This window comes from Emydura macquarii, unplaced genomic scaffold, assembly GCF_026122565.2.
Source record: "Emydura macquarii macquarii isolate MOO-44397 ecotype Brisbane River unplaced genomic scaffold, CSIRO-AGI_Emac_v2 contig_2924, whole genome shotgun sequence".
Taxonomy (NCBI): domain Eukaryota; kingdom Metazoa; phylum Chordata; order Testudines; family Chelidae; genus Emydura; species Emydura macquarii.
The window spans coordinates 4557286-4577974 of NW_027133061.1; the positions used below are offsets into that span (position 1 = coordinate 4557286).

Here is a 20689-nt window from a genome sequence, read left to right on the forward strand (position 1 = left end):
AGGTCAGAGAGAGTCAGTGTCACAGGCAGGAATAGAGCACAGGGGGTCCCTGCTCAGACCTCACTTACCTCTCTAGCCCAACTTACCTTCAGATGTTCCAGCATGGTGCGTTTCTGGGCAAAGAGCAGCGGGCAGTCAGGACACTTAAAAACGCTGACCCTCTGGTTGAGCAGGTGTTGGTCAAAGTGAGAGGAGAGCAGGGGCTTGTGGGTAAAGACCGTGTCACACATTGCACATTTGTAAATCATCCTGAAAATTGGGGGGGGGGAGGGAGGAGGAGGGTGCGGACGACGAGGGGTGGTTTAGAAATAGTCTAGCAATAGATCCCTGAACTTGGTTCAAACACGGGCCACAACGAATATTATTTACGTTGCTGGGGCCAGCAGTGGCCCCGGCTGAGATCAGGGCCCCATGCTGCTAGGTGCTGTACACACACACAGGGCCTGACCATCTAAACAGACACGACAAAGGGTCAGAGGGGGGAGCAGAAGGGAAGTGACTTGCCCAAGGTCATCCAGCTGCTCACCAGCGGAGGTGGGAATAGAACTCAGATCTCCACGTCCCGGGCCAATGTCCTACCCACTAGGCAACGCTGCTGATTAAACAGAATTTACTCTCTCGGGTTTTTTCCCAATCTCAGGAGTGCACTGGAGGCTGGAGGACACTATGTGCTTCCATGTGGCTTCCAATCGAAGGGAAACATGGACACAGCTGAGCTCCCACCAGGCAGTGTCCCCTTATTTTTAGCTCCTCAGATGGAGAGCAGCAGACTGCTGGGTAGGGAGAGAGACTCTCTAGCAAACAGTGCTCTTGGGCACCTTCCCTCCACAGAGCTCAAAGCCCTTTCCCCTCGGTACCACCCAACCCGCCAGGCCCTGACGTATTTAGACCCATTTTACAGACAGTCACAGAAAAGATAAAGCGGGTGGCCCAAGGCGGCCACTCACCAAGCGACTGAGGGCTTGTCTACACTTAAAACAGTACAGAGCCACTGCAGCGCAGACACTCCCTACAATGACAGCGGGGGTTTTCCTGTCGCTGTAGGAAATCCACCTCCCGGAGAGGCAGTAGCTGGGTGGGCAGAAGAATTTCTCCAACGACCCAGCAGTGTCTACACCGGGGTCAGGGCCGCTTAAGCCAGGAGTCCTGCCCCCTTCAGGGCTGTGCTGTAAACTCTAGAGCCCCTGTTTCTCTCCAGATCAGGCTTCGCATCCTCTAGTCTTGCAAAAAACTCTTTAACGCAGTGGCTCTCAAACTGGGGGTCAGGAGGGGTCGCAAGGTTATCATGGGGTGGGGGAGGGTCACAAGCTTCCAGGCCCTGCACACGCCGTGGCCGCATCCATCAGCCCAGTGCATGGCTGACAGCCAGAGCCCATCAGAGCTGGGTGGTCGGAGAGCAGCAGCTGCTGGGCAGGTGCTCTGAAAGTAGCACCGCACACAGCAGCAGTGTAGGAGTTACGGGGGGGCCTGACATGGGGGAGTCATCACTTTTTGGGGGCTTGTCACAGCCTGAAATATTTTCAAAGGGGGCCCCAGGAAAAGATGTTGGAGAACCCCTGCTTTAATGACACATTGTCGAGGCCTTTGGTTTCACCTCCTATCTGGCCGACGGCCGCCCGACTGGCACAATGCTCCCTAGCCACGTGGCAGATACTGCGTTTATCGGTGCAAGTCTTTCCTCCACTACCTCCTGGAGCATCAGAGAGCGTCCCTCGAGGTCTCCCCCTCCATCCATTGCCCAGGTGGGGCCCTGGCTCTGCTCGTAACCCTTGACGAAATCCCAGCCTACGGTGGTACCTGGCGGAGGTGACTTACTTCGACTGCTGATTGCTGAAGCCCGGGTGCTGCGTGTAGATGTGAGCGTGGGCGCTGGGGGCCGACTTAAAGGCCATGGGGCAGATCGGACACTTGTGGAAAACCTCGCAGTGCGAGGTCTGGATGTGGGACTTAATGGAATTCACCCCTCCAAACACCACAGCACAACTGGGGCACCTGGAAGCAAGAACACAAGGTAAGGTGGGTACTCCAGAAGGGCAGGATTAGATCCGGGACTTTCCCCCTCACCAGGAACCACTGAGCAAAGGAAGCCCACCCTGGGCTATGCGCTGGCACAGCAGAGTTCAAAGCAGACTTGTCGGAAAGTGCCCAGCCGGAATTCCTCTGCCACTTACTAGATGAAAGAACATGCAAGCCAGCACCCTTGCCTCTGCGTCTGCTGCTCTTTAGTCCACCTCTCCTGCCCTGGATTTTAGCCCTGTGGTGGGGGTCACTGTAATGGTTAACAGAGTAAGATCAATTGCTGAGCACGGGGGCCAACTACTACAGAACAGTCAGCTGATGCATTCCTGTCAGATCACAGTAGTGCGAGAGATGCCCAAGAGAGACATCGGGGAATCAAAGTCAGTCCTGATGGGAATGACAAATGTGGCCCTACAGGGCTAGAGAGACTTTAAAGTCAAGAGCAGTCAAACAGATTTCTCTGGGGAAATGATCAGTGGAATACGTGGGCGTTCCCAAAAGCTGCTTGTCTGTAGCCAGCTGCACTTCTCTGCTGGGAGATCTCTCCCAGCCAGCCTGCGTTATTGCACAGGAACGGCCTGACTTGCTGTAGCGTTTTGGGTTGTTACTGCAGAGTACAGGAAGCTGGTCATAGAGGACTAGAGCAGGAAATGGCACCAGTCCTGAGTTCTGGTAAAGATAATCAATGTGCATGGAAGAACAACAATACCTATTTCTTATGTCAAAGCACTTCACAATCTGTAATGTATTTTTAAGAACACAAGAACAGCTATAATGATCAGACCAATGGTCCATCTAGCCCAGTATCCTGTCTTTTAACAGTGGCCCATGCCAGATGCTTCAAATGAACAGAACAGGGCAATCATTAAGTGATCCATCCAGTCACTCAGTCCCAGCTTCTGGCAGTTGGAGGTTTAGGGACACCCAGATCATGGGGTTGCATCCCTGACCATCTTGGCTAATAGTCATTGATTGACCTATCCTCCAGAAACGTATCTAATTCTTTTTTGAACCCAGTTATAGTTTTGGCCTTCACCGCATCCCCAGGCAATGAGTTCCACAGGTTGTCTGCGTTGTGTGAAGAAGTGCTTCCTTTTGTTTGTTTTAAACCTGCTGTCTACCCTTGCAACCCCTCTGGGAGATGAGGCAGGGCACGGTGGGTCTATTAACCATATTGTATAGATGGAGTATAGAGGCTAAGGGACTTGATCAAGATCACAGGAAGTTTAGTGGCAGAACACGGAACTGCAACCAGGTCTCCCAAATCCAGGGCTAGAGTCCTAACCACTGGAGCATCCTTCCTCTCTACCTGCTGGCAATAGGAGACTGGCTGGCAATCCCGTATCCAGAAAGCCTCTTTAATGAACAGGCCAAGTGCGCCATGGGATGGGTCAGATTCCTTCCAACAGTCATCCTGCCATTGTGCCTCAGCCCTGACCTAGCAGGGCCAGGCTCCACCACCATTCACTCCTTGCCTCTGCTGAGACTGCCAATCCCAGGGGCCAATTTGTGCCAGTTGTGACGGTGGGGCACACTGTGGACATCTGACCAGAAAGAACTGGAATGAAGACACACTCCCCGCACCCCCGCAAAGACTCTCATTTCATATGGTCACCAGCCATCACACAGCTCAGTCGCTACCAACCAGTGCTGGATTTGAACTGGTGACCTAGGAGTTCATGCCACTCCTTACAGGCACGATGTCTGAGCAACAGGAAGATTCTTCAGCACCAGCTGAACTGACGACAGTCAGAAGAGAGGAGCCCGGCTGACAGTTCATCCGCAATTTTGCACCAGTGAGCAAGCCAAGCAGAGGCAATTTGCATGGCAACCTCTCCCTGCAGTGTCTGCAGCCCGAAGGCTGTGCCAGTGCTTCTCAGCTTAATCTGATTGGGACCCCCTCCTACCTAGCTAGGATTGACTCAGGACCCACCCGTCACCGCAGGAAGGGCAGGGGGGTCGCAAGCCCCATACCTGTTTATGCTGCCAAAGTGGAGACCCGCGAAGCTACTGGTGTAGCGCAAGGAGAAACAAAGCGCCACAGCTGCTGTGTCCTACCTGTATCCCACCCTCCTGGAGAAATGCAGGCAGGCTTCCTTCAGGTGGGCCTCGAAGTTCGCCAAGAGGAAGTTCCCGCCACACTCGGGACACACGTGAGGGGGTCGGTTTTTGTGCATCCGCTGATGAGCGTTAAAGCTGCAGCGATTGGGCATCATCATGGGACATGTCGTGCACACCTGGGGGGGGGAAGCAAGCACAGGTAACATGAGCATCCATCGCACAGCATCTCCAGCCACCACTGACTTTACTAGGTCGTGCAAGAGCCACGAGAGCAACACACTGGCCACGTGTCCCTTCCCTCCCTGCTCTATTCATAGCCCCAGGAAAACCTGGGAACGTCTAACCGAGCACAACGTAGGTTATAAAGAACGGTGGGTTGGTGGTTGAGAATTAGGCCTGGCACAAGTTGTTACTTCGCAAAGCGGAGCTTGTTTCGAAGCGGTTTTCCAACCCAGCACAGGCCGGCAATTGTTAGCATCGTGGTAACAACGCCTAGTGGCCAGCTGAGATCAGCGCCCCATGGCACTAGGTGCTGCATAAGCCCATAGGGTCGGATTGAGAAAAGGCACCGAACTGCCTGTCAATGCCACCAGGTGTCTAAATAGCTTTGTGCACCTGGCCCATGGGGACAGAATCCATGCCCCAAAGAGCTTATGAACTAAAACAGAAAACAGACACGGTAGGAGGGGAAACTGAGGCACATAAATGAAATTATTTGCCCAAGGTCACTCAGCAGAGCCAGGAAAAGAACCCAAGCCTTCAATATACATTAATACACACCACTCAGTTCCTTGCAACAGACTCCCCACTGTGAACCAGCCCAGCCCAACCCAAACCCAGCAAGGCTCAGCTTTTAAAAGGGAGCTGCTGCTTGAGACGCCTGCTTAGACACACAGCACTGCGCAGATGAAATCAACATATCCTGCCTTCACTAAGCAGTTACTAGTGCACTGGGTGAAACTGTTGCTTGTCCTGACTTGCTTTTCGATGGCTGCTGGGAGAACCTAATAAAAGCGCTCTTTTCTGGTTCTCAAAAAGCTAAACAAAATAAACACATCGAAGATGCACGTTCAGTGTAAGCCAGAGGGGTCTGTTGTAAATTTTATTCTGCAGCGCATCTTTCATCCAAACTGGTTCCAGAAACCCACCATTTTCTGCCATTGTACTAGGCTAAACTAGAGGGGAGGGAGAAATTAAGAGGTACAGACAAGGAGAAGGGGATATTTACAGCTGAGATTAGAAGATGGAGACTCAAGGAGGCAGAGAGATACTGAAAGGCTGTCTTGAACAGCAGGAGTTGAGGACAAAGACTCATGTAACCATATCAGATGGACAGAGAAGTTGCTGATGGAAGATGAAGGTGAGAGCAAGAGCAACAAACACACACGTCTGTGCAAATCCATAAAAATAGAGGGCAATTCTGAACTGGATCCTAGAACGAACCAGTAGGCTCAGTGGTAGAGCTGCATGTCTTTGTACGGGCAAGAGCCCTGCTCTACATGCGCTGGACTCCAGAAGGCCAAGTTTCGGGGAGCTGCAGTAGTTAAGAGGGAAGCAGAAGCATGGATGAGGATTTCAACAGCTGGAATTGGAGGGGGCCGCACAGAAGGGTGATGCTGTGGAAGGGTGTGGGGGAAGGAAGGGCACAGGAGTTGTGGGAGGAGAAGCCAAGGTCAACAGCTGGAGCCAGTGGAAGAAAGAAGAAAGGAGAAGGGTATTCAGCATTTGAGACAGAAAAGCTTGAATTAACCCTTTGAATGCTGACCGCTCCCCTTGACTTTCAAGGCATCTGGAATTTAAAGGGCACTGCATAAATACACAATCAAAAGCCAGCTGCCATATATAACATTTTTGTCCTCTGTAGGCCATTGACATTGCTCCACCCCAGATACCTTGCCCTGTAATTACTCAGGCTTGGGTCCAAAGGACTAGGGGGAGTCATTCGAGTGCAATTTAGCAGTGGGAAAATACCAGTGAGCGATGGGTTGGACAGGAGAAAGCAGCCAATACTAGTTCAAGACAGCCGAAGAGTTATGGGCTTGGAGTTGGTGGTTGCACACTGGAGTTTCTCTTTCGGCAATGGAGAGAAGTTATTGCAACACCCTATGAGGGCAGGCTGTCAGAACTCAAGAGGGCCTGGATCGTCATTCTATCACTGAGCCCAGGCCTGCATGCTTGGGGGAGCACCGTGCAGGACACATCAGTTCTGGCTTTTCTTAAAAGAGAAGGGGAAAAGGCATGTATGTCTAAGGTGTACCCTTATTTAGATTTGGCAAGCCAGGCCTGCAATTACATCAAGCTTCCAGAGCTATGTGCATATTCACTTCAGCTCTGTCACATCCCAGAAGTTACTGAAGCAGAGAAAAAACTCTGCTGACAAATTCAGGCAGTGCAAGAGATTTAAATAAAGGAAAAGCAGACAGGAGGGGGTGCGGAGGGGGACAGGCCAGTCATAACCAGATCTGGGCATTTTAGGTCAGACACCAAGGACATAACACAGGGAAAGGAGGACGATATAGTAGACTTGCAATTCTAATGGCCTCTTAATTCACTGACAAACTTTGTTAAAGCAGAGTTAAGGTTGCCTGCTGGTATCTTGTGCCCTCCCAGAAAATTAAGTTCAGCTAAACTTCCGAAAACCAGGAAATAAAGAATCAGACTCGTAGGACAGGAAGGGACCTCGAGAGATCTTCTGGTCCAGTCCCCAGCACTCAAGGCAGGACCAAGCATTATCTAGATCACTCCGGACAGGTGTCTGTCCAACCGACTCTTAAAAATCTCCAATGGACACAGACTCCACCGCCTCCCTAGGCATTTATTTCAGTGCTTACCTACCCCGACAGTTAGCAATTTTTTCCTAATGTCCGACCTAAACCTCCCTTCTGCAATTTAAGCCCATGTAAGAGATAAGGTACACGCTACCCTGGCAATACCACCTTAACTCTGCCCCTGGGACTGTCAATAACCCCTGGGCATACTTCGGTAATGGTGGCGCAATGCTACGGGGACATGAGGAAGCTGTGTAGGCTGGGTCAGTAGCCATGCTCAGGCAATTGGCAGCGGTCAGGCAGGCTATCAGTGGCCTGTGGAGTCAGAAGGGGTAAGTGTCAGTATGGTGCTAACCGGAATCCTGCGGGCAAAGGGAAGGGGACATAAGAGGGGGTGATGGCCCTGTAGAGTTCAGCTCATGTGGAGCAGACTGGGTGTGAGTTACAGGCAGGCAGAGGTAGCTTCTGCTGCGCACCCTGGACCTAAACACGAGTTTTGCCTTAGGCTTGGTCTACACTGAAGTGTTTTATCCTCATCACTGTGTCAGCCGGAGGTGTGAAAATCAAAACCACACACCTGACCAGCGTAGCTATACCGCCAAACAAATCCCCTGTGTAGACACAGCTGTGCTGACAGAAGATCGCTTCGGTCAACGTAGGGGGGCGGTGGGGATCCCACGCCAGCAAAAAACCCTTCTACCAGTGCAGGTATGGCTGCCGGGTCCGTGGCACAGACTCCCTTAGTAAATGGAAAGTGTTAGATGCGGCTCTAGTGCTCGTGTGCCCTATCTGCAGGGGCACACGACTTGTGTGTGTGTGTGAGTGTGTGTGTGTGTGAGTGTGTGAGAGAGAGAGAGAGGGGTGCGTTGGGGCACCGTGCAAAGAGGACAGAGTTAAGGTTGCGTTGTGCAGTTGGCGTCTCCCTTAATTCTATTTCCTGATTTTCAGAAGTTAGAGTTTAGCTAAACGCGATGTCCTCAGAGGACATGAGATCGAGGAAGGTTACCCGGTGCTCAGTTACCAATGCTGCTTGGCAGTGAATTTCCTAGTTCTTTTATGGAACAGAAAGAGCTGTTCTTCGCAGGAGAGGGGGTTAGTGTAGGGCAGTGTAGTTATCCCGTGGGTTTGAAGACAAGGTGCTGCTGTGGCTAGGCAAAGGATGCTATGTGATTCTCAAACGGTCCTTCCCCTCCTGTCCCCACTTTGAAATAATGCAAGGGTGAGGATGGCCCTACAGGGAAATGTCTGGAGGGCGGAGTTGCTGACAAGGCAGGGAGAGAAAATCCAGACCTGGGTTATTTCACAAGGAGTTGAAAGTTTTAGTCCGTGCTGCTTACTGTAACTAGGCCTTTGTGAAAAGGCTGGTGTGCATCTCCTGATCTCAGCTCCTCCCTCCCCAGAGCATATATTCCCTCTCCACTTTGCTCCTTTATCAACCCTTCCACTCTGCTTACGCCGAACACCGACACGCGCCTGGGCTGTGCAGTAATGGGCGGGGGGTGCGGACACACTCCATGAATGGTAAGGGGGCGCGACTGGACAAGTTTGCACACCGTTGATCTAGATGACTTGAGACTTGAAAAGACCTTGCTCCCTCCTGGGGCAAAACAACGCATCCTTGCGCAGCTAGGCCCTCCCACAGTGCTGCTGCTGTTTAACGTTAGCTTAATCTAAGCTCACACGGGTACATCTGCCCAAGCTGGAAATGCCACCTCCGGCTGTAGGACTGAGGGACCCCTTAAGAGCTAGTACATGTACAAAGGTGCTGCATCCATGCTACTCCTTGCTAACACCGCCTGTATCCCACGGAGCTTTCCAGACCCTTTGGGAATCTCTACGTAAGAGACACAAAGTCTTTGTAACACAGTGAGACCCTGAAAGACCAACCTTATCCATGGTCCGCACGCTGTCCATAACTCCACCAACCCCATCCCTATCAGTGAGAGAGCATACACTGCATCAGGAATGGAGGGCATAACCTGTTCTCCGGGTATCTAGTCCAACCCCCTGCTCAAAGCAGGACCAACCCCAACTAAATCATCCCAGCCAGGGCTTTAATCAAGCCAGGTCTTAAAAACCTAAGGATGGAGATTCCACCACCCATTCCGGTGCTTCACCACTCTCCTAGTGAAAAAAACGTTTTCCTAATATCCAACATAGGCCTCCCCCACTGCAACTTGAGACCATTGTTCCTTGTTCTGTCATCTGCCACCACTGAACAGCCTAGCTCCATCCTCCCGGGAAACCCCCCTTCAGGCAGTTCAAGGCTGCTAGCAAATCCCCCCTCATTCTTCTCTTCTGCAGACTAAACAAGCCTAGTTCCCTCAGCCTCTCCTCATACCTCATGTGCTCCAGTCCCCTGATCATTTTCGTTGCCTTCCACTGGACTCTCTCCAATTTGTCCACATCCTTCCTGTAGTGGGGGGGCCAAAACTGGACACAATACTCCAAATGTGGCCTCACCAATGCCGAACAGAGAGGAATAATCACTTCTCTCGATCTGCTGGCAATGCTCCTACTAATGCAGCCCAATATACCGTTCGCCTTCTTATTAATAAGAGCACACTGCTGTCAGTCAGATATGCTTCCACACACGCCGCTCCCTCTCAGCGCAGCACGTGGCCAGCTCCCTCCTGGGGCTGAGTCAGTGTGGGGTAACTCTGGCTTGCTGTGGAAACTTTGGTTTAGGGAATTCCCTGCAGTATACGTGGCATGAACCATGCTCGGGCACCAGACACAGCATTGCACTATACAGAGCAGCAGTACATCTCAGACACCAATAGGGTCTAACTTAGCTACAATGCTAGAGGCTACTTTCCAACAGTGTAAAAAATCCCTTTCCCAGGGGCAGAAATAGCCGACCGCAGGGCTCAAGTCCCCAGTCGACGACAACGGCTGGGATTCACTGACTACAGAACATCACCCTGAGCTACTCGGAGACTCCACCATCAGCTACGCTTATTCAGACTCGAGCACATTTCCACGTCCTTCCCCTTATCCCAATGTATGCACACAGCAGCCTCTTTGGCGCATAGGTTTGGTGCCATCCGCTCTTTAAGTCCAAATTCTCACATCAATAACTTTCTCAATAGTGCTTCCCCAACAGGGTGATGGGTGCCACACACTCGATAAAGGAAATGCCAAGTGACTGAGATCAGCTATAGAAAGAGCCCCAGGTGTGTGCAAAAGAGTCACAAGAACTAAGTGAATTTGCAACATGCTGTTTTTAAAAGGGCTGTACCTTAAATAACCCCAGATTGCCTTACTCAAATAACCCCAACCTTGGATCATTATCCCCACTCTGCATGCCCCCAGGAGGCACAGCAAGTTCCAAACCAATTTAAGTGTGCCCGGGGATTTTAGAGCAGCGTCATCAACCTTTAATGCTCAAACTTAACTACAGCTAGGATACCTGAATTTAAACCCTGCTCTGGGTGTAACAGTGCTCCATAGTAAAGAAACAGTGAAGGGGGAACGTAAATGCCTTTCACAGGAAGGAAGCCAATGAGCCTAATAATTTTAAAAGGACAAAGTTTAGGTGGACAGAATTTGTAGAGCACCCATAGGTAAGACTGCGAATCTGCCATGGAGGTTGCGGAAGTCACTGAGCTGAGAGATTACTGGATGCCATCATGCCTAACGAACCAGGATGTGTTCGCAGCCAACAGGAAATGGACAGGATTTCAGGCTTAGCTCTAAAGAAGGGAGCAACCACATCCAGGTTTCTCCACAGGCTTAACTGATGATTAGTGCCAACAAACCAGGAAGCAGCAACTGGATCAAGACTAGCAGGAATCCTAATCTTTTATTAGCATCTTTATTTAATTCTGCCACCCCTCCACCGATGTAGAGAATAGAAAGATGCCTCTCTCAAGGCTGTGGAGTCCTAACACAAAATTAACGCTACAGTGGAATACCACAGAATCATTCATAGGTTTTAAGGCCAGAAAGGGACCCCTGTGATCATCTCATGGATTTTTTTGTGTAACACAGGCCATAGAACTTCCCAGAATCCATTCCTGTTTGAACAGCAGCAGATCTTTTTGATTAGCCATCCAATCTGGATTTAAAAATTGCCGGTGACAAATAATCCACCCCACTTGGAATACCCCAGTATTAAACCCTAGATCTGATGCTTCTAAGAGATTTGCAATTTTCCAAGTGTTAATTCAAAGAAATAGGGTTTTTAAAAGTGCAACAGAAGGATGAATTCCTTGCTAATTGTTAACGTTTCATGAAAGAAGCTGGGGAAATTATCCGGTAGCTCTGAAATAGATATAGATATATATATCTGAGTTGAAAGGGACCAGGTGTAAATGGGTTACATAGAACTAAATGTGCAATTTTATGCTCTTCTCTAATAAGAAAGACACTGGGAGCATATAGGTCACTAACTCTTAAATGTATTGGGAACTGCTTATCTATGGAGAGAGTTGGCAGAGAGAGAACTGGAATGACAGGGCAGACACACCCCTAGTCAATTTAAGTTCATTCCCTTTCAAATATTTTTTTCAGTGTTTCTCCAGTTCAGTTTCCCGGCTTTCCTTGGGGACTATTCCCTAGGCTAAGATGACTTGTTCTGCACCACTCTCCGCAATCTTCCTCACTCTCCGCTCCTTAGTCTTCAAGCTTCGCACATGCTTACACCCCATATTTCACCAAGTGAAGCACATTTAGTCTCTCATGTCCATTCCTTCTCCTTTACAAGAGGGTTCTCTCTCAACCCGGGGGTCACACCCCAAAATCAGGCTGCCAGAATGTGTCAAAGAGTCACCTGGGAGTCAGCTCCCTCGGCTCCAATCCTACGGGGCTGGTCCGGCTCAGCTCCATGACCACGAGTGCCAGCCGGGCCAAATTTGAGCAGCACTGTGACCCCCATGTACCAGGTTGCAAAGCCACTCACACAAATTTGGCTTGGTCGTCCTGTCAGGGGAGCTGGGGCAAACCAGAGCAGTGCTGCAACCCTGCAGGTCATAACCCCTGGAATAGGAAGCTGAGCCCAGCCAGCCCTACAGGACTGGGGCTGCAGCAGCTGCTATGGTATGCACAGCGTACCTATTACCGTAATGCGCCCATTATATATTGTGGGTAAGATATTTCATAAGCCAAATATTTTTTGCACTAAAGCCATTTACTGGGTTGCAACAAGCCACCAAGGTTTACAAATGGGTCCTAAAAGGCCAAAAAGTAGAGCAACAGCTCTCAAGGTAGGTATTAGTCTCCTACAATGGCAGCTGCCTCTGAATAGAAATTTTGCAAGTAGCAGCCGCATGATACAGGATGAAATGAGGTACAAGGTCTACAGCACCTTTCATCTCAGGATCTCAAAGTGCTCTACGGGAGGGTAAATAGCCTCATTTTACAGAGGGAGAATCTGAAACAGAGGGGAAGGGACTTGCCTGAGGTGTCACAGTGAATCCATAGCAGAGTCTGAAGTAGAATCCAGGTCTCCTGACTGCGATGCCCCCTGCTCTCACCATTAGGCCATGCTACCTCCCTCAGGCAAGAGCTACGATACCCAGTGGCTCTGCAATAGGAGAGATGGCTTCTGCCAGGGGGTTGGAGCGGTTCTACCTACCGTGCTGGTGGTTGTTCCTGTGGTCACAGCCTGCTGGAAGTGCGCAGCAAGCCCGGCTTTGTCCTTGCATTGCTCCTTGCACTCCAGACACCGGAAGCAGTTATAGCTGGTTTGCTCCAAGCTGCCGCTCAGGGGGAGGATAGGTAGGTCCTGAGTCCCATTGGCTGTTGCCACGGCATCCTGAGCCACCCCGGCCACTTTGCCAGCAGTGAGGGAGGCCACGGACACTAAGGGGGTGATGTCCGGCTGGCCAATCATTTGATCCAGAGCGATAGGCCTCATGACCAAGTGGGAACACTGCATCACCAGGCCTTTGTCCTTGTGCTCCCGGGCATGCAGGAGCAAGCTACATTTGTTGAAGAAGACCAGGCGCTTGGTGCAGTGGTTGCAGGTCACTTCGATGCGCATGCTGCGCCGGTCGTAGTGCCGAGCCAGGCTCTTTTCCAGGGCGAAGGAATCCCCGCACTCCAAGCAGCGGTAGCCGAAGGGCGGGAGGGTCAGGCTGGAGTCTGCCGGAGGATTCAGGTTGGGTTTGTAGGTTGGCAAGAGGTTTTTACTGTTCAGGATCTTGTTGAAAGCTTCCACCAGGCTGGACTGGCTCCTGGAAATGACCGTGCCAGCGATGGCAGGCGAAGGCTTCTGCGGCTGCACCATCACCACTGTGGTGCCGTTGACCTTCTGGTTGGCCGTGGTGGTGATGGTGGTGGTCTGGGTCACCGTGCTGACGTTGGTCCGGGTGTCGGCTTTGGGGAGGGTTTGCGGCACCAGGTTGATAATGTTCTTCGTCACAGCCTTGCCCGGCAACACCACGGATTTCTGCTGGGCCACGCTGGCGGCGATCAGCATTGCACTGCTGGCGTTCTGGATGGTGGTGACCGGCAGGACGGTCCCTTTGATTTTGGTGCCATCACCCAGCTGGACACTGACAATTTTGGGCCCTTCGATGACTTTCAGGGGGCTGGCGAGCTCCATTTTCTCTTTGGGCACCTCCGGCACACCCTCCTCTTTCACCACTGCCACCGGGAGCCCGGCGCCCTCGCTGGCAGCCTCCTGAGAGCCTTGCTCTGAAGCCAGCTTGGCAGCTCCCGGCTCTGAATCGGAGGAGACCCTGGTCACTGTCCGGGTGATGCTGCCGGAAGATGTCTTGATGGTTTTAATCCGCACTTTGAGGGGTCGCGAGGAGCTGGAAGAGGGGGAGTCGTTGCTGTTATCGTCGTCCTCCTCTTCGCCGCTGGACATGCTCCGCGGGCTACTCGGGGGTTTCTCTAAAGCCTCCTGCTCTTCCTTGGGGGGGCTGCTCCCTAGCGGCTTGGGGGACCCAAGGGGCCCAGGGCTTTCCTCAGCCAGCAGGGAAGGTTTGAAGAATGGCTCCGGAGGGCTGGTGGGAGAGTCTTTCACTTCGGGGAGGTTGCTGGCGCTGCCGTCAAGGTTTTGGTCTGAGCTGGGCCAGGACGCAACGGGGGAATCGTCCGTGGAGTAGCGGACAGTGACCGATTTCAGATGCCCTAAGGGGCTGTCGCCCAGGGCTGCAGCCAAACCCTTGGGGCTGGCCCCATGGTCAGGCTCCTCCGAGTCAGACTCCTCTTTCTTGATCAGGGGAATGGTGACGGGGGAGCCGTTCATGCCCCCAGCCTGGCTGGTTTCAAAGGGCTGCGGGAAAGCCGGCGGGAGGCTCTCTGTGATCTCTCCAGCTGTCTCCTTGCCGTCTGGCGATGGGGCAGGGGATGGGGTGGGGGATGGGGAGAGAGAGGGCACAGAGAGGGATTTCTCTTTCTGCTTGCACTCCAGAGGCCTGTCGATCAGATCCGCAGAGTTCTCCTCATTGGGATCGGGGCTGAAGTGGGAAAAGATGTCCAGTGGTTTTGCCCCCTTCTCCTTCGACGCCCAGCACTCTCCATTGGACGATGCCACCACTTCCCCCGGCCTGGAGGTGGGGGACCTGGGCATCTCGGGGGCGCCAAACCCATTCTGCAGCAGGCGGGGCCCAATGACATGCCCATCTTTGCTGCGGCCATCTAAGGGGTCGAGCTGCTCGGGGCAGACGGTGTTTTTCACTATCACGCTGACAGCAGTGATGTCCGCATGGGGGAGGACGTGGTCAGGGGCCACCGGCTCCCCGGGGACCTGCTTGATGTGAGCGTCAGCCTCCTCATGGCCAGAATGGATAGCCTCGTTGGTGTCAATGTCTGGAATATCGAAAGCTGCCAAGAGGTCATCGAAATCCGGGGTCTTCATATCACCCATGGTGAAGAATCCGGCAGAGTCTAAGAAAAGAAAGACGAAAAAAAAGGATTTAAAACCAGCTGTCTGTCTGTCTTCGGTTCTGGCCCCGTCACCATGCTACCTGAACACCACGCAGCCTCTGTGTATTTATTCTCACAACCCATGTGCGGCAGGGCAGGGCTGTTATCCCCATTGTATAGAGGGGGAACTGAGGCAGAGAGTGCGACTTAGTGCCTGTCTCTACCGCAGTCACGGGGGTGACTGCAGCTCACGTAGAAATATACGTGCTAGCCTTAACCTAGCTACCCTGGATCGTGAATTAGCTCTGTGACTAATGACCTAGGGTTCCTGGTGGGTCTGTATAGCCTTCGCTGAAGCCCATGCTGCTCCACTAATACCTGAACTAGCTTCGATCTAGCCAGCTTGGGTATATCTACATGAGCTAGGACAGCAGTAGAATCATAGAAGATGAGGTTTGGAAGGGACCTCAGGAGGCATCTAGTCCAACCCGCTGCTCAAAGCAGGACCAACCCAACTAAATCATCCCAGCCAGGACTTTGTCAAGCCGCACCTTGTCAGACCTCTAAGGATGGAGATTCCACCACCCCCCTAGGTAACCCATTCCAGTGCTTCACCACCCTCCTAGTGAACCCAATTTTCTATATTAAAAAAAAAAACAAAACAGGTTTGATGTAAAATTTTCAACCAGCCCAAGAGATAATAAATCAGGTCTTCCCATCTCTTCATCATAAAAGAGCCATGATAAGACACAGCCTACGTGGGTGGAGTTCCACTGATGTGAATAGCATTGCACTGCTTACACCAGATCAGAACGGGATTCGTGATTCTGAAACCTGCAGAAAGACGGACAATAGAAAGGCTCCAATTTATGCCCCAAAGAGTGGATTATCTGAAACACATTCATAGGCCATCTATTAGCAATAACCATCAGATGACCCATTGGAATATTATGCTATAAACCACATCTAACCCCTTCACTCCATAAGGAGCTTCAGAAATATACATGATGAAATTTACTAGAAGAGTTACCTCTGATGTGATAGATTTGTATGAATAATTGGCAAAAAATCTGGCAAACACCAAAACACTTAAAAAAATATCCCAATTCTAAGGTGACTTATGAAAGATTATCCATGATTTGGCCAATATTTCAGATCGGGTGCTCAGTAACTATATTTTTCTGCCTCCTTAATGCTTGTTCACAACCTCGTAAGAGTTTTACAAGTAGCAGGCCTCTTCACCCCTCATCTTAACTGTGATACTCAACAGAAGTTGGTACTTCAACTAAGAGGCTTCTTCAGCTTCATGGAAATGTCAGACTACGACCTGATTTACACTAAAAAATTAGGTCGACCTAGCTACATCACTCAGGGGTGCAAAAGATCCATACCGCTGAGCAACGTCTTAAGCCAACCTAAGTGCCCCTGTGGACGGCGCTAGGTCAGTGGAAGAATTCTTCCATCAGCCTAGCTACTGCCTTTCTAAAGCAGAATCCTGTCAGCACAGGTAATGTCTACACCGAAGCGCTACAGCTGGGCCATGATAGCAGTGCAGACAAGTTCTACGACTATCTGGATTTAGATAGAAGGAAAGCAAACGGCTGGGGGGCACAAGGAGATAGTGACATGGAGAATGGGTTGAAGTTACAAAAGGGAACATTTAAGCCAACAGCAGAACCATGTCCCTGAGACCTCTTAAGGCTTTTTTCTAATATCCAACCTAGACCTCCCCCACTGCAACTTGAGACCATTGCTCCTTGTTCTATCATCTGCCACCACTGAACAGCCTCTGGAGTCCTCTCCCCAGGAAAGAGGAGCCCCATCTCCTGAGATATTTAAAAGCAGATTTGATAAAAGTCACTAGAGGATACTGGAGGGAATGAGCCTGTACTGGGCACAGGAATAGGAACAGAGGGGATTTTATTAGCAGAAGAGACCTCCTCTATGATTAAGCTCTAGCCTCCGCGAACAAGTTTCAAGAGACCACATGATGTTCCTCCAGCCATGGCTGGTGACAACGAAGAGATGTCATAAGTGATGTGGGAGGAGAGGATCCATTAGACTTCTCAACAGAAGGATTATGATGAAAAGAACTGGGATTTCAAATACCCAGGACAGAGGATCTTTGAATATGTTACGCTTGAGCTCCAGCATTTGCTGTCTGTTTTCCCAGCACACAGGCCTTCTTAGCATCACACACGACTCTGCATGGAAGTTTGTTTTTCAAATAATGATTTTTTTAATCACAGTTTGGCAAGCTACACCTATTTATAGTAGAGAGAGGAAATAAGCAGGTTGCTGCACAGGAAGACTCCCCAGAAAAAAAAAAAAAAAAAAAAAAAGCTTGCCTATGCCAACAAAACAAGGATTTTTTTAAGGAAGTTCTCCCTCCTGGAACAGATTCAGTAGGCTCCCCAGATTCTAGTTTACCTGTGTTCACTCACTCAAATACTAACATGGAGGATACAGAAAGCTGAAAGGATTCTCCCTTCTCTGCCCAGCTTCCCCCTTACTAGGAATAGGTCCATCTGCATGTGGGCATGGAGAAGACACAACTAGGAGGTATTTTATGAATGCCAACTTTGATGGGGAAGATAAGAGACGTCCCCTTAAGCATCTCAAACTCAACGATTTTAAAAAGCAGCATTGGACACTGCTTCAGTAACCAAAATAACCTCACTTTCCAGAAGAAGATCTGGACAGAGACAAGTTTACAAGTGCTCAGTGACCTAGGCCCAGCAGATTTAAGAAAATGTTTACACTGCAGCTGAGATCGTGCTTCCCAGCCCGGGCACACAGACACATGGGAAGGTCTGCTTGAGCTAGTGTGCTAAAAACAGCAGTGCAGTTGGGATAGCATGGGCGATGGCTGTCTGAGTACAAACCCACTCAGAGTACGTACTTGGGCAGCTAACCTGAGCCAGCCCAGCTACACCGTTATTGCAGTGTGTCGTTAGCTCAAGCAGAGGTAGCATGTGTCCCTAACCACACTGGGAAGGGCACTCCCAGCTGCATAACCCAAGAGAGCCTCAAGTTCCAGGATGGGGTCCAGGATGGGGGCAGCTCTGTTTCAGGTCCAGTGGAACTTTCTACCCCCAGGGTACAGCTGGGCTGTGCAGCAGACAGAGCTTCTTTGGAGGCCGGTGCCATGCTGTGAAATGAATTCCCGTGGGAGCTACAGCCCTCCCCACCTCCTGCTCCCAAGTGCCAGGCGCACTTCTGCAACTCACCTTGCCTGACAAACACAATGCAGCGTGTAACATTGAAAAACAAAACCCTACCAAAACAAAATGCTACACTGCACATCAAATTCTCCCTGGGGAAGAGGATGAGAGAGAGAACAAGCCACATGTGACAGATGATAGTCACATCACAATCCACCACAGGAAGGCGTTCTGACACTACGGTGATGAAAGCAGGATAAGAACCTGTATAGAACAGAATCTTTCAGTGGCAACCTCAGCACAGATGCCGAAACCTGAATGAACCAGAGACAAACTAGCTTGGAAGCTTGCATTGCCTGTGAAACACCAGTTCTGGTTCACCAGACACTCCATTCACCAGGCTATCACCTCTTACCCACAGCAAATTCTCAACTAAATAGTTGTATATTAAAGAATGCTTCTGAAACATCCAACGTAGGCCCTTACGCTGTTGACATTATGCGTCATTATGCGGGCTGGTGTCACACGCAACCTGCATGCTACTTTTTATTTATGCATCGGACAAATTATTCAACATCTGCCCTAACATCCAGCTTTGCTGTTTACTCCCAATGATTCTACTATAAACAAATTTGTATATTGTCTTTGTACAAATAGAGGCATGTGATCTCTGTTGGGGGGAAAAAACACCGATTTTTCATTTCTCTACGCTCAAATACAGGGTTCAGTAAAATTCTGACCCTTCTTGTCTTGGTGTTTCCACATATTAGTTACTTTCTCCTGTGCCCCTAGCTGATTGAGTTTCTTCACCTTTTTTTTTTTTTTTTTAAAATACACTCTGCCTCACCATTTTAGGAGGCCACACTCCCATTTTAACCTCCTTCTGTTGTATCTGAAAACCTCACAGTTTTAAAACAGAAAGTAAGAAGCGTTTACAAACCATTCATAGCTTCCACGCTCCCAGAGATGCTCTTCAACTGATCACTCCCCGAAGAAATTGCTCTTTAGGGAGGATCTTCGACTCTGCACAGGGCTGATTACAAGAATGTTTCCTGAGTCATGGTTTAGTGTCAATGGGAAATTTTCCTCCACCCCCATAGGGGCGTTTTGTGTGTTCTGACTATTCCATGGGGATCTCATTTGCACTGCAGTAACTGTGCCTGTGTCTTCACTAGGAAAACAGGGTGTGTTTTTAACTCAAGTTAACACACGCATAGTAAAATCCTGGTGAAGACAAGCCCGTTTGTAGAATTACGACAAGTTAGCAGGTCATGGTAAATTGTAGGCTCCCCCTCAGTCTTTATCTCAAACAGCCATAGATAGGACAGCCTACGGTTTACCATGACCTGATAACTCACGTGGAAACTACAAACTGTTTTGTCTTCACTAGGATTGTAGCGCAGTTAGCTAAACATGAGACTAAAAATACAGCTTTTCCCCCTAGTGAAGACAAGGCCAAACATTTGGGGGACCCCACTGCAACAGAGTTTGGATCTTGCAGCACTGATGGCACCGAACAGCAGTCTAACCAGGCTGCAGCGTGGCTCAGGAACCAGTTCTTATTGTACGATTTAATTGGCAGATCTCTAAGCACTTTAAAAGGTATAGTGTCATTCTCATATGACAGACTGGAAACCTGAAACAGATCGGGGAAGCTGTAGAGTGAGCTAGAAACAGAACCAGGATTAGAACCCAGCTCCAGGCCACCCCAACCCTGCCCAAGGTTTCAAAGCACCACGAACCCAGTTTTACAGTTCACTTGAGATCAATTTAAGACTTCAAATAAAAAACTGATGGTTCCATTACCAAACTACCACCCGTCCACCAAATAGTACAGGATACAGAAACACCAGAGGCCAATTCCTTCCGGCTATTTCTTCATGGGAACAAGGTGTGTTTTTAAATTGAGATGGGCTCTCAGTGTAAAGACACATCTATTTTTCCAGCAAAGACGTAGCCTTTCTCCCTAGTGCCACTGCTTGGTTTGGATAGTCTGGAACTGGAAAGCAACATAGCCATGGACAATTGTCACCTGGGTCTCACAAAATGAGAGAGAGAACCCTTAATGGTGAGCCATGCTGATAATCTAAGGGAACATTTGTGCTTTCAATTTCAAGCAAAAGATTTCTGCTTAGTTCACAGGTACGTTAACTGTGAGCCATTCACGTCCGTTTCTGGCTGGATATGCAGCACACACAGCATAGCTGTTACAGGGGCATTTTCACTGCAACTCAACCATGTTGTTCAATCCTACGGGGGGCATTAAACTGGATACCAGCATTATTTAACAACCGCAATAATCAGCCCAACGTGCTCGTTAAACACAGCCCAGACTCTCAGTAGGAGAGTTATCTGGGACAGAATACTCACTGGCTGAAATGCAACTGGCCGTGCTGCAAGTGACCTCCTGGCAGGAGGAGGAAACAGCTTCTGTAAATTGCTCTGTAAGAAGAATCAAGTTTTATCCCCTCCCAGCCCCCCAAACACCCCTCCCCCGGAGCCTTTTAACAGAAACAAGTGACTTGTCTAAGATGGCCTGTGTGCAAAGGGCACAGTGCAACAGGGAGACAAATCAAACCATGGGCAGCTGCTCTCTGCTATTAGAGGCCAATCCCACGGCAGAGGGGTGGGGATGAGGCAAAAATGTCTAGTAACTACACAGCCAAGTCTACACTAAAAAGTTAGGATGAATCAGCTATGTCGCTGAGGGATGTAAAAATCCCCCCCTCTCCCTCCCAGCCACCCCCCCCCCCCCCCCCGACCGAGGTAGTTGAGCCGATGTAACCCCGGTGTAGATAGCATCATGTCAACGGAAGAATTCCTCATGGGGAGATGGATTAACCACAGCAACGGGAA

At 50.2% G+C, this 20689-nt stretch overlaps 1 protein-coding gene across 5 annotated transcripts in view; it reads right to left on the reverse strand.

The window, feature by feature from the left end:
* Positions 1-20689, reverse strand: part of ZNF687 (zinc finger protein 687) — a 51054-nt gene that overhangs the window by 12299 nt on the left and 18066 nt on the right. For all 5 annotated transcript variants that reach the window (XM_067569698.1, XM_067569697.1, XM_067569696.1 and 2 more), the window contains exons 2-5: positions 12427-14690; positions 4078-4256; positions 1816-1992; positions 87-249 (exon numbers count right to left, since the gene is read on the reverse strand). In XM_067569698.1, coding sequence (XP_067425799.1) covers positions 87-249; positions 1816-1992; positions 4078-4256; positions 12427-14670 — 2763 coding nt within the window. In that variant the 5' untranslated portion in view covers positions 14671-14690. The remainder of the gene's footprint in view (positions 1-86; positions 250-1815; positions 1993-4077; positions 4257-12426; positions 14691-20689) is intronic.